Genomic DNA, 14558 nt, shown 5'->3' with positions numbered 1-14558 from the left:
GAAGTAGTTCACTTAATGTATCTGCTTCCCTGCTGCTCTAAACAGCTTCCATGTTTCACCTTACCAGCAGACATCTGTTTTGCAATTTAAAGAAAAATGGTGTGACGGTGAAAAAAAATCTTACTTTTTGATGAGTTACTGGCTAGCAAATTGAGGACTTTGCTGTGAGAATTGGTTTGATTCCATATACATTTTTCTCTTATGTTCATCCTTGGGAAATGTGCATTTCCACTCAGGCAAAGTGGCTGGTAACATTAACTTGAAAATGATTTCAGTGTGATATTCCAAGAGAATCTAATGAGGGTTTCCTGAAGTTCTCACATATAGGTCACTTCTGTTTTAGAGGGGGAGGGATATGAAAGTTCTGAAGCACTCTTTGGGCACCTGCCAAAACAGCAATGCACTTTACTGTTTTCAAAATTCAGTGTGATTGAGCATACGCAGAATACATATAATTTGTATGTTCTCATTGCATAAGAATAGTCATACCAGGTCAGCTCAAACATCCATCTAGCATGGTATCCTCATTTCCCTTCAGATCATATGATCTTTAACCTTTTAATAAGAGTTTCTGTGGAGGGTAACATTTATGAGTTTCTCATTGGTCTGCGGTRAGTGCTGAGGGGAGAGTAAAGAACAGGGAAAGCAAAAAGCAGACTACTGAAAACTGTATTTCCTGTTAGACACATAAATCTCAAACCTTTTAAAGCAGGTCATTCTATATCACTATATGCTAAATCAGTTTATATTTTATCTATTTATAATAACTGGATATTCTGTATCTATATATACAGACTATATGTAGTCTAATCTTACTTTCATTTGCATACTGCCTGGATAATAATTTTTTAAACAGATACGCTAAAAACCTCCTCTGTAAACCAGTGGATTTCTACACCAACTGAGATAGCAAACAATCTGGCATATTGCCAATCATTATTCTACTCATAGACAGTCTGTAAATCACCTTTTTTCCAGCAAGTTAGATATGTATGCAATACCTTTATATTCACAACAAACACAGTTGCAGAGCACGACATTTTTGGTGGAATAAGTGTAAATACAGAAAAAAGCTTGCTATTTTAAGCATATATATAAAAGCTTATCTTGGGATCTCTGAGAGTATGAAAGCACTGCATTGTCCTTGAACGGTGACTGTTTTGTATTTTGTGAGTTTTGTAGAGTTTTGATTTGCTGCTTCTGGATGCATATGGTCTAAGCACAGCTGCCTTAGGTCATGTGTGTTTTAATAAACACTCCTCCCTTTGCCTGCTAATAACACTGAAGTCTCTGTCGGAGTAGACTCCTGATTTACAGAATTTGTGTTGGTGCACAATTGTTTTTAATCTGGGAAAAGTAGTGCATAAACCAGGTATTCTATTCAAGATGTAAATTATCATTCCAACTCAAACAATGATGATAGTCAAAAGAGAATACAGCACAACGTGCAGAGATGGTTGGGACTGCTGCTATGTGAGACACCAAAAGGAACCTAAAGGAGAAAAAAATTAAAGGTGATTCACCCAATGAATTTTTCACTGAAAAACATTAACTATAGCTGTGCTCCACTAATTCACTTCTCTCTGTCTCTCTGATTTTGATCTGTGTGGTTTTGAGCTTGAAGACAGTACTAATAAATATTTGACAGAACTTAACACATACACAAGCAAATTTAATGGTTGCTTGCTATTTTTGAAGTGAAGACACTTTCTGCTGAGAGTGAACAGACACAACAGAAAGAAGGATGAGGAGACACATACAAATTCTTAGCACTAAATATTTTTATGCTGACAATAACAATGAAGCAAGGAAAGGAGTACATGCATACTTCACACCCTTCAGAAACTCATACAGAAGRTGAAGCAAATTAATAGACCACAGTATACTGATGATTTTTGTAGTTTTGGGGGAAGAATTGGAGAAGGAAAGAGAGGACAAAAGGCAGAGAAGGAATAGGATAAGGCTATAGGAAAGAAAATAAGAATAATCAGGACATGAAGAAAGGTAAATGGAAACCAACGATGAGGTAACACTTGTGGGGTTTAATTACAACAAAAAAAGAGACTGAAGATGAATGTAATAGCAGACTAAGAATAAAGTCAGAGCTACAAGCAGGTCATTTTGGTGCCTTGCAATTTGTCAGTGTGATGCTCCCTCTTTTTCCTATCCTGCTCTGATTTTGTACCATGTTGCCCATGGTATGGACATGGTATGGAAAGTGCTGGGGCTAGCAGGGCAGGAGGGACTGATTCCCCCCCCCTTTTTTTTTTAATACTTATCTCCCCTACCATTTATGCTTCTCTTATCCTGCTTTTGTTGTAGCTCTGGATACAATGATCTAGAACTGTGGAGTAGGAGAATCTAAATTGTTTATATTTTTATTCTATTATGCTTTCTATTTACTTTATGTTTTACACAGATTTTCTCTGTGTTGTTCGTAGTATTCATTTCGGGGCCTGTGAATCTTCTATGTCCTATTTGTTCCRGTAAAGTCCACTGAATACAGTTTCTCTAGTGGAAAAAAAAAATCCAGCCTATTAGGCTGGATTCAATCATGTTATGTGGCTAGCCCATTACAGTTTTGAAAAGGAAGTCAGTTGCCATTTTTATAGAAAACAACCAAACAAAACTTATGAATTAGATTTGCTTTGCAGCAGTTGCAAGAACATCATAGATTAAGAAAGTGGTGAGCTGTCTTCTACCGTGTGATTATTGTGCATCTTTCTCTGGTTTGCACAGTGAACAGACCCAGCCTCCTCATTTAAGATATGCAGGTGGAAGTATCAATTGGTAGGACTTGAAATGAAAATGTTCATCATTTAAAAAAGATAAACCACTAACCAAAATTATTCTCTTTTGTTTTCATCTGCAGGAAGTCACCAAATCTGTGCAGCCCCTTTTACTGGGAAGAATAATAGCTTCCTATGATCCAGACAACTCCCATGAAAGATCCATAGCCTACTACTTGGGCATTGGCTTGTGCCTTCTCTTCCTTGTGAGAACACTGCTCATACACCCTGCTATATTTGGTCTTCATCATATAGGGATGCAAATGAGAATAGCTATGTTTAGCTTGATTTATAAGAAGGTAACTGTTTCATTCACACTTAAAGCAAAACCTCTGTCCATAACCTGCATAGTTTTTTGGATCAGTAGTTTTGTTAGTCAAGGTAAACAATGAATAATATGGCTAACATTAGTTTCTGATGGCTCTCCATTTTCTAAGTCTAAAGAATTAAATACTCATGTACAGAAGGGCTGACTGAAGTCAGCCTCTGTGTGAGTTCAGACTTTCTGGATATGCAGTGAGATGCCTTAATTGTGCTACTGCTGTGCTCCTGWTATGCACATAGGAAAAGGAAAAGTAATGTATGGTAGTGGCCAAAGAATATTTTCAAAGAGGATTAGAGGTGAAGATCTAGACAGTAAATATAATATAGAAGGGATCAAGTTTGAATGATAAAGTGTCAGAACCTGGTAACATGAAGTATCAATAGATACTCATACTTTGCACGTTCGCATTCATGCACAATCACAAATCTAAAGATTTCGAAAGGTTTCCAAAAGCAGCTTATTTAAGCAGATATGTTAGTTATTCTAATATAAAGCTCACTATGGAAACATCTTTCAGAAAGTCTTTGTCAAGAGAATCACAGTAGGGGATTTTTGAGGATCCACAGCAACACACAGCATGCCTGCTTAATTAAAACTTGCATTTGCATATATATGTACATAAAATATGCAACAGAAAGGAAGGACTGTGTCAATAAATCAATATTTGTAAAGCAATTTAATGGCTATATTAAACTCAAGCAACATAAATAATTTTAATGAGTTATAGCATAAAGCTGAATTGTTATTTATAGTACTGTACTGTTGCCTACTATTTTTATTTGTATTTATTCTGTTTTATAGGATTGAGTTACAAGGTGTTGTTTTCTTTTACAGACCTTAAAACTGTCAAGCAGAGTCCTAGATAAAATAAGTACTGGACAATTGGTCAGTCTTCTTTCCAACAATCTGAACAAATTTGATGAGGTATATTTTTGCTTGTTTAATCCATTTGGTAAGCTCTTAAATACAAAAGGAAAACTTCAAGCTATTCATGACAAATATTAAGGAAGGAGAATAAATGGTGGACCTCAGWGACTGTTCTCATTGTAAATATGAAATGAAAGTGCACTCCTAACTTAAGAGTAGATGTCGGCCTGTGATCATGGAAATGCTCATTTGGAAACTTAAATCATAGTTTATCTCTTAGGCTGATTAATAAAACAAACATAAGAACTAGGTATACCATTAAAAACATGCTTATTCTACAGTCCAGTGAAAATCAGCAGGGAAACTTCCCTGCRTTACACAGTCAGTTTCACAGTAGTCAGAACTCAACTAATTCCATCCTTCAGTCTCTTTTCCTGATRTTCAGCATTTTATTGTTAATATTACCCACTCTTATAAATGCCTGAATACGCGTTGATGTACGACCTGATTAGGAATCATTTCCAATACATCTCAGAAGAAACTTTCAAAGTCTCATATGAAAATTTTCTTTCATTAAAGATGAGGGTAAATCCCTACTAATGGTTGTGGGGGCTAGAAAATCCATTAACTTCTTTTCAGAGTGTATCTTTGATTGTCCCATTGATAGAATGAGATTTKTTTCCTATGGAAGAAGCAGGAAACCTGATGGCAGAGAGTAGGGTATGCTTATTTTAAATAGTGTATTGCTATATACAGTGATGTGAGCTAACTCTGAGCAAGCTAGGTCAGGTGCTGGCAGCAGTGTAGCTGCAGTAACACCTATGCAGGTGCTGTTTCTCAGCCTGATCACAGAAGTCAATCCAAAATCTGTCTAATGATAGACTAAAGTGAAGGAATATTACCAAAATAGGCAGCAATCTGTTTTGAATTAGTTGCATTCATACAACAGTCATCTTTTCACCAAAATAATATTTGCCTCCTATATCAAATTAAATATTCTTAGAAGATTCTTTTGTGACTTTTTCTCATCTTGCAGTGATTGAAAATGCCAGAGTCAATGATCTGTTTACTTTTACAGAGCTGGGTTTTTCCTCATGTGCCTACATAGTGAAGAGACAATTGTAGATTGAACTTTGCCTTGCAAAAAATCAAAGCTTAGGTGTGGAATGTGTATGTATTGCTGTGCTGTCATCATAACTAACACCCAGAATGCTATGTGCTCAGAATTGCAAATCTTCCTTTATAAACTTGTTTTACTACTGGAAAAAATTTGTACTTACATTTTTCAAAGCGCCACTTTAATGACTTCTTTTCATGCAGTTTTCAGAGCGCGTCTTTATTTTATTTTATTATTATTCTCTCCCATGGGTTTCTGCAGGGTCTTGCACTGGCTCATTTTGTATGGATTGCACCTTTACAAGTAGTACTGCTGATGGGACTGCTCTGGGAAATGTTACAAGCTTCTGCATTTTCTGGACTTGCTTTTCTAATAATCTTAGTCCTTTTCCAAGCCTGGCTGGGACGAAGGATGATGAAATACAGGTRAAGATATTGTTGGAATATTTCAATATTTTTGCCTGAAACACATTAATTTTAGAAGGTTACACCACTAATTAAGGATTTATAGTTGTTACATTGTTACCAAAGAGTAGTCCAAAGAACACTAAATGTGCCAGGATAGTAGAGACAAGTCTTTTCTTACTTAGCAGCAGCTGTCTAAATATGAGAAGAGTGAAAGGTCTAATGTGCAGCAAATAGTGAAAAAAGTTCATAGAAGAATGAAAACTCCCCATTAGTGACCTGATTTATTCTTATTAGAGCTTTTATCTTCTCCTTAGTTAAACTCACTTCATTTGTGATATTTCCTTTCATGTGTTTCACAATAATGTTATCAGAATAAATATATTAAGTGTAGGAATATAGTACAGGTATTTTCTTAAGATGTGATATGATACAAACTACAGAATTAAATAAATGAAAATTGATCTATTGGCTTTTTCACTTTCTAGGGATAAGAGAGCAGGAAAGATCAACGAGAGACTTGTCATCACCTCAGAAATAATTGAAAATATACAGTCAGTTAAAGTCTATTGTTGGGAAGATGCAATGGAAAAAATGATTGAAAGCCTCCGTGAGTAAGTATTCTCATTTGTCAGTCAAATTTTTCTACATGATCAAAAAAAAAAAAAAAGTGATTATGAACAGCATCTGTGGTCATGTTAGTTAAGAAGTAAAGCACACAAATATTAATCCTCTGTAAACTAACCATGTATTCCCACACTGTAGCTTATTTTTTTCCCCAATTTGTCAAGTTCACTATGGAGGGGTTTTTTTTTTTGTTATTTGCTTCCTCATTTGTTTAATGATATTTCAGTGTTTAGCCTGCACAGGTAAAACAATTGTGGCATCTGTGTTTGTTTCTGGCCAACCCCATCCTCACTGTACAATAAAAAGCCCTTTTGTGTTGATTACTTAAGGCTTTACAGACTTTCCTATTCTGCAGTGGAGGAAACTGTATGAGTCCTTTGCAGCCGTTTTCTGAGAAATGCAATTAAGCTGTCTGTTAAATGTTACACACAGTCTGTGTGAGGATTAAAGTAACACAGCTTCATGTATTCGTTCTGTACAATTACATTAACATTTATTGTCCGTGGATAGCCTTGTATAATGCTGATCATTTCAATTAACATTGAGATTGATCTGAAAGCTGCCAGAACTACCAGAGCTAYGAGAAGCATAAAGGAGGTAAAAGAGCTAGTTTGTCTAGGTGAGAGCTATGAGAACCAGGGCTTTCATTACTGATAGGAAGTCCTGAGGGAGAGGAGGAGAAGTGACATAGTGATTGATATGTGACGCTGCACTGAAGCTGTCCAATGGGCTTGTTTAGTCCTTTGGAAAGAATTAGAGTTCTGCACCAGGTGTGTGATTGGGAAAACAATAGAAAAGAAAAGAAATATAAGTATCTTATTATCATGTAAATAAAAGAAAAATTATTATTGCACAAACACCTTCATGTTCAGCTGCTTCTATTATGCTTTCTGAAAGACAGTCCAGGAAAAGTTAGCTGTTCTTTACCATCAGAATAAGAAAATTCTTAAATTTTRTAATACTTTATTATAAAAGCTCTGAGAAAACTCAGTGTGAATCCAGGTCTGAAATTCCAGTCCTAGGAYAGATCCACGTTAGAATTCATTCAATCACATTGCATTGCTTTTAGGAGATTTTAGACCAAATCTTGTGATTTGGTAGCTTAGCTCCTGTAGAAATGAATTAAGATTCATATTTATGTTCCACAAAATGGCTACATAAACTTGGAAAAAGGACTGCCATTTTGTATTCTGAGTTTTTTAAAAATTTTTTATAGTGGATACTGTAATGCTGGAATTTATTATGCATGGACTTTTAAAAGACAAGGAAGAGTGATAGAAATATTACAAGATCATTGTTTCTCTTTTTGCTTCTCATGCACCAAAATAACATATTCTTGGGGCTATCCTAAGGGTTGTTTGGTGAAGACCAGAGCAGGTCAAACTAGAAATGTCAGAGTTTCAGTTGAATTTTGCTTGCTGAGCCTGCCCTGCAGGGCTCCCAATCAGTTGGTTTSTTAAGCTGGTAGGAAATGAGAAAGCATGAGTAAAGTTATATCTACATTTTAGCAACAGTGCATTATAACTCATTTGTTACGAAAGTGTTTCTGTGAGCTGGCATTTTTCGATGCAACCCAATTTAATCAGCTCTAGTTTAATGAACTGGACTTACCTGTGCCCTTGTACTGCTAGACTCGAGCTGACAAGACTGGCTATTCTGAGAGCGTTACACTGCCCCAGATAACCTCCCCCAAATGGATGCTGCAATTGGGGCTGTCTGCTGTCTTAAGACTGTACTAATAACAGCCTTCATAACAGCTGTTCAWAACAGATGTCTGAATAAACATATCTGCACTTCTATAGGCTATACAATATATTCAGAGAATTAAATAGCCACAGCACCAAACTGTTGCTCTCTGCCCTAGTATAGCAGTAAAAGGGGTGAAATCCAGGACTGGAAGTGTCTTTACTTTGCCAGCAGAAGACCCATCCTTACTCAGAGCAAACAAATGCAAGCTCGTGTGTTTGCACTGACTGCAGTGACATCGGTGMAAAAACAGACATACACGCTGGTTGACAACCTATATGTACTTCCTAAGAGCCTGTGAGTTCGGAGAGGCTGTATCTATATGCTGATACCAAATGTATCATGGTGTTTGGCCTATTTGGACATCTTTGACATTTACTGGATAATCAAGGAACACTTCCCCAAAAGTGAATTGGGCCATAGTGTTTCAAAATTGGTCTCACTAATATCAACATGTTACTGTTGTTAGAAAGCTTTTTTCAGATTAGCACAATGAGAAACTAAGTAATTCATTCTTTTCCATAGTGTCTTGCTACAAAAATCACACCTGACTCTTCCTCCAAAATTAGYGTTTTTTGCTTTTCCTCAGGATTTTACTTTGTACTTTTCACCTTAATTCCTATTGCACTTTTTTCCTACTCTTTCTCTACTCCTCCCTTTTTTCTATATTTGACAATCTTTTAAAAAACTAAATCTGTTAAAAAAAAAAACCACACACACACTTCTGGAGGCACTTCTTAAAGATGATCATCAGTTGTCCCAAGCTACTACTTTTCCAAGATGCTATGGCTAAGGTTATTTTAGTAGAATATGCTTATTAAAAGCAAATGAACAAAAAAGACTATCATTCTTGTTGGTGTTGTTGTTAAGTCCACAGAAACATAGCCAAATCCCAGTCATTGAGAATATTGTGTCATTACCAGGACAAATTCTATTACTTCTGCAGGAGAAAAACATTAAGAAGACTGGAAAATTCTTTAAATTTCATCTAAATTACTCTCAATAGCTTTTTCACAAAGGACAGGAGTGGGAGACTCTGCTGATGAATGTTCATCTGATATAAGGAAACTTTACCCCTTGCTCCCTACACATGATTTATGAAGAAAATATCTTCACATATACTTGGTATCTCACATTATCTTCTGGTTTCTCTGCCAATTTACCACAAGGATTGCGTCTGGCTTAGAATTTTTTCCATTGAAAAATGTAGTATGACTTGGACAGATTTTTTCAGGGGAAAAGGGTTTTGTTTGACTTTTTTTTTCCTTGCAAAATTTATTTTCTTAATTTTTGAAAAAAAAAAATGTTTTAACCTGATCTTTGAATGATGTCCATGTGTGTATTGTTGTTTTGAGTTTTTGTGCACCACAAAGCTCAAGACTTCCTTCAGGAACAGGGTGATTTTTTTCCTCCTCCCCCTGCTTTCTGATACTGACAGTGATGTATGTCCTCAGTTTCTCTCAGTGCTGTTTCTCTTTTCATTTCTCTTTATATTTCTTTTCGAAGTCCTGATGCAGCTACTGCAGGTTGTTTGCTGCATTTTGGCACTTAACTCTTTCCTTCTGATTTGACTTTTTGTTTTGTTTTGTTTTGTTTTTGTTTTTGTTTGTTTTTAATAATTGAATTACTGAATTAAAAGCCAGGATGTCTCCAAAAAGCTGGTTTGTTTCTATACATATGTGACACCTATAGTCACCCTTATATCCTCACTCTAAGAACCTATATGGCCTCAGCAAGGTGTGTCCCAAATGGGTGCCCAGTTTGCTGAGCACTCAAGTCCAAATCACAGGCAGATCCACCTCTGGAAAACTTTTGCTTGTGGCTCATTCTTGGGAGCACACTGAAAATGGTTAGTATATCAGAGTATACTCTTGGAGAATTTACTCTTTGGAATAAATTCTGTGTGCTTCAGCAGTGGAAAGACTTTTAGTACCTTCTACCTAGGCTTTGCTTGGAACTGACCAAGCAGCAAAACCAAAAGTTTTTGTTATCCCTATTCAGTGCTGCCACCCACAGTCTCATACAAGCTGTGGAGGGACTTGCAAGGCCCTTTCTCCAGGGCAACGGCTACAACTGTTGTCGTTACTTGCATGCCTGGCTATTTTCTTCATGCCTCTGCAGTGAAATGCAGCCTTAATAAGAAGTGTGAGGCATCCTGCTCCAAAACTGACTGAGCTTGGGTTTTCTCTCAGAAGCTTTTAGAAATGCTTTGTTGATGAAAGTGGTAAGACTGATGCATGCGAAAGTCTTATAAACATGCAGCATGGAACTGAAGAAGGGGCCTGAAAAAACCCTGAAATCCTGGATTTACTTTACCTGCAGAGATTGGCTTAGTACTAAGAAATACTTAAAGATTATGGTGCTCAGCTTTTACAAGGGCAGGAATTGCCTTCACCAGCGTGGTTGCTAACTGTTGTACAACCTCCTGGGGGCTGGAGCACTCACTCAGCAAATGTGCATGCTGGATGCTAGCTCCGTCTCTAGCCTCAGTTCAATTGAAAACCCTTCTCTTACACTGCAGCAGAAGTGTCTGTACACATGTAAAGCTGAACTGCTGGGCCCTAGGAATGTGAAGTGAATCGGGCCAAAAGAAGAGCAGCTAATTGAAAACCGATCCTTCAGCATAGTGAGTTAAGGCTATCAACTCAGAAAAGTACTTATGCTCCCTGGATTATTTCTCTTTTTATTTAATAGCTTGCTATAAGATGCGTAAACATTGCAGAAGCAGCTTGAGAGTAATCACTAGTTGCATTCCTGACTGCACAGTACATAAGCTTCAGCAGAAAAGCTGGAGAAAGATCCACTGCCTTCTACCTCTTCAGGCTGAGGTAGACTAATAACTTACTTCTTGGATGAGGCTGTTAGTAGGCTGTTCTGCAAAAGAAGATGACACTATAATAATTACCATGGTATGGGTTTGTTCTTAGTATTTGTATGATCATATATAGCAAATTTGTCCCATCAGAGTATCTTATTTCCACAGAAGTATTTTCCATGGAGCTTAAAGTGCCAGTTCAGTAGGGGATCATGCTTCTGAGAGAGTATCACACAACACAGCATTAGATGCATAAGGATGATTTTACCAGGAAGTGTAGAGGCTTGGGATTTATGAGGTATCCATGGCACAGGTCATGGTTATTTTGTATAACATCTCTGAATGTTGGTGCCTAAACTGGTCTGCAGTTATTTTTTAAGGCCAGAAAACTGTTTTGAATCTTGCCTTCTAACTGTAGTCTTAGAAAATAAATAAGCCTCTACTTTAATTATTTTGCCAGCAGTTCCATGCAGAAGATTGTAGGATGTTAACTATGGAATTGTCACTAATTATTTATATATTTTTTTTAACAGAACTGAACTGAAGCTAACCCGAAAAGCTGCTTATGTGAGATATTTCAACAGCTCAGCTTTCTTCTTCTCGGGTTTTTTTGTGGTGTTTTTAGCTGTGCTTCCATATGCTGTGACTAAAGGAATTATCCTCCGAAAAATATTTACCACCATTTCCTTCTGCATTGTTCTTCGAATGACAGTGACCAGGCAGTTTCCCTGGGCGGTACAGACCTGGTATGACTCTATTGGAGCAATAAACAAAATACAGGTAGGGTACATGCACAAAAATCTTCTCAAGTACGCAAGCTAATTCTTTATAGCATGTTATCTTSTCAGTTGATCAACAAAGGATCAGAGCGTTTATGCAGACTTTCTGAATATACTATATACTGCTTTGACTACACACCATGAAATGTCATTATAAATCTTGTTGTTGGTATATAGTTCCCCAGGCAGCATAACCATAACAGTTTTACGTTACCTGCACACTGCTGTTTTGAAACGGGGGCATTTAGTTAAATACTCTTCATGCAGAATAAGGAACTTAATAAAAGAATATAATAATTTATGGTGCTTAAGAGATATTTTTCCTTCGGTAAAGGAAGTAGAAAATTACTATATRCTTTATATGCCAAAGCTACCAGTTGTTGCAATCGTAAATCTGCCTCCCTTACTATTAGTGGCAAGAACAGCGGAGATGGTACATCTTATGCAAGTGTGCACCTCATTCATCATGAGCAGTAAGCATAACTACAGTGCCAGTAATTATTACCTACCTACCTTACCTACCAAGATCTGTTGCTCCTATACCAGCATCAAAAGCTTATATGCACAGAAAGAATTGAGGATGAATTCTCATGAGCTCTGTCTGTTTTAACTGCTGTTTTGAAATCACTCCASAAAGAAACAATTTTTATTCAATTTTGGGTCTAAATCTCAGGATTTTTTGGAATATTTAAAATGTTTTTAAATACTTAATGCAATTAATGTTTTAAAATATTAAGATGTTATTTTATAAAATATACATTTTATTATTTTAGTATGATAAAAATACCCAGTATGATATTTACAGATCTGAATTAGAAATCTGAACCTTAATACTGAMTTAGAGTCATATATTGAATTTTTTTTGAATTTTTCTGATTTTTAATTGGGCAGGAAATTCCAGCAATCTAGACATGAACCTTTCTCTTGGACATTCAGAAAGCTACCATACTGGATCCCAATTCACTGAGTCTTCATGCTCTCAGGATTCCCTMGGTGTTTAGTAGACAGTGGCCTGTCTGAAATATATCCTGGAATAGTGGGTCCAATACCCTTTCACAGAATTTGCAGGCCCAGTTGTCATATCATTGTCTACACTGTGTCTAACGCTTGTCTTTGGGGATGTTAGTTGTGCAAGTGCTCTAGTAACCTCTTTGCGATAGGTTTAATACAGACTCCATATATAGACTACATAGACTCCTAGAACCCCAATGGTTTACTTGTCCCAAGAAAAAATAATAAGCCGTCCATATATTTCTTTGTTTTAGTTTTCCTCACGAATTTAGAGAGTTCATTGGGCYGGATATGTCCTCCAGGGTATTTTATTTGCCATATGGCTGGAGAATGTTTTCTAGATCATGAAGTYTTCAGGGATCAGTGTGTTTTCACTGACTGTCAGTGCTCCAGCAGCTCCCTGGGCGGACCCCACAGTCTCTGTTTTGAAAGCCTATCTACCCATTTTCGTCTCTCGTGTGTGTTTTGTCGTTCTATTTTTCAGTACTTGCCCTTTCAATCGTCTGCTTTTTCACTTGTTTGTTTTCTTTGGGAAACTTGCAAGTTTGCTGTGAAGAACTGATTTTCTTCCTTAAGATTTCCTTAGTTCATCCACCGCATTGTTTAGGTAGACCTCCTTGATCTCATATAATTTAAAAAGACAGTTTAAAGGAGATCATATCCAYAGACTGCACAACCTAAAGATTATCCCCCAAAAGAACACAAGCATATGATTGCTGGCTTCTGTCATTTGAAATTATACTACTTCAGTGCTGCAATAACCAGCACTGTTATCTGCCTTTTTTTTTAGCGGATACRCCACCCTCATTAATATAAAACTTTGTAGTTCCGGAATAAGCAAGATAGGAGTGCATAGCTCCTTTTTTTTCTTTGTTTACCAGAATATAACTTTCCACATCCTACTCCCAAAACAAAGTTTTGTTTAGAAAGGATTAAGTTTGGAAGGTTAGCATTGCCCAATATGAGTCCTAAAAATAAAGGAAATGCCAAGTTTTGGTGTATCTCTAAACCAGAAACAAATGCATTCATCCTTATGTTTCCCATAGCAATGAAAGTATCAATAGCTTAAAAAGACAGTTTCTGCTGCCTTCAGAAGATATTATGTAAGCTGTATGCGTGCCTCACTCTAAGACACTGCAATGGAATAGCACTACCAGAAATGTTAACTGTGCTCAGTGTAGGTAAATATGTACTGCTTTGTGCAGAATGTCCATCGTCCCTTACTGTTTCCTGTCACGTGTTCTGTTCATAGGATTTTTTGCTAAAAGAAGAATATAAAGCACTGGAGTATAATCTAACAACAACTGGGGTTGAGCTGGATGGAGTAACAGCCTTCTGGGATGAGGTTAGTACTTTTACCCAAACTAAATTCAAATACAGAGAATATCATTTTCACTGTTTTTTGCATTGATATTCTCTAAAATGGGAAGACTACGCTGTCTCACTTTAACTGGCTTCAGCCATCAGGAGGCAAGGAAAGTGTGCTAAGTAATTAATACAAAATAACAAGTTATCCAGAATTGTGAAGCTTTGGAAGCTATAATAAATGCTAAGGTCTGTATTAAGGGTTTATTCCTCATTTAAACCAACCTGAAATCAGAATCAAACTCCAGCATTGTATAAACACTGGAAAAAAAGTTTTGTAATTAGTGCATTTCATTTATGCCTAGCAAATTTAAGAGCAAGATCAATATGTATATTAAAATATATATTATTTTAAGAGTATAATAAATAGGTTATATATAGAAAACCTAATGTCAGAATAATAAGTTCATATGTTTTTTTAATCCACAGTATGATMTACATATCTGCATGTGCATGTCTTATTTATTGTTTATGTATATACAAAGATGCATATATGTATGTTGCAGGGAATTGGAGAGCTATTTGTAAAAGCAAAACAGGAAAACAACAACAGCAAAGCCCCTAGCATTGACAATAATCTCTTCTTCAGTAATTTTCCCCTTCATGGCTCTCCTGTTCTTCAGGATATAAATTTCAAGATTGAGAAGGGACAGTTATTAGCTGTTTCTGGATCTACTGGAGCAGGCAAGGTATTTCCATTTCTGTTGTTTCAG

At 36.5% G+C, this 14558-nt stretch overlaps 1 protein-coding gene across 1 annotated transcript in view; it reads left to right on the top strand.

Annotated features, from left to right (window-relative positions):
• The window catches only part of CFTR (CF transmembrane conductance regulator), a 96552-nt gene that overhangs the window by 19029 nt on the left and 62965 nt on the right, over nucleotides 1–14558 (top strand). Inside the window, exons 4-10 of the mRNA XM_085307078.1 lie at nucleotides 2873–3088; nucleotides 3949–4038; nucleotides 5360–5523; nucleotides 5991–6116; nucleotides 11224–11470; nucleotides 13733–13825; nucleotides 14352–14534. Of these exons, the coding sequence (XP_085163204.1) occupies nucleotides 2873–3088; nucleotides 3949–4038; nucleotides 5360–5523; nucleotides 5991–6116; nucleotides 11224–11470; nucleotides 13733–13825; nucleotides 14352–14534 (1119 nt within the window). The remainder of the gene's footprint in view (nucleotides 1–2872; nucleotides 3089–3948; nucleotides 4039–5359; nucleotides 5524–5990; nucleotides 6117–11223; nucleotides 11471–13732; nucleotides 13826–14351; nucleotides 14535–14558) is intronic.

This window comes from Rhea americana, unplaced genomic scaffold (genome assembly GCF_003343005.1).
Source record: "Rhea americana isolate MKP2758 unplaced genomic scaffold, rheAme1 scaffold_252, whole genome shotgun sequence".
Lineage (NCBI taxonomy): Eukaryota > Metazoa > Chordata > Aves > Rheiformes > Rheidae > Rhea > Rhea americana.
This window is presented reverse-complemented; position numbering and strand designations above follow the sequence as displayed.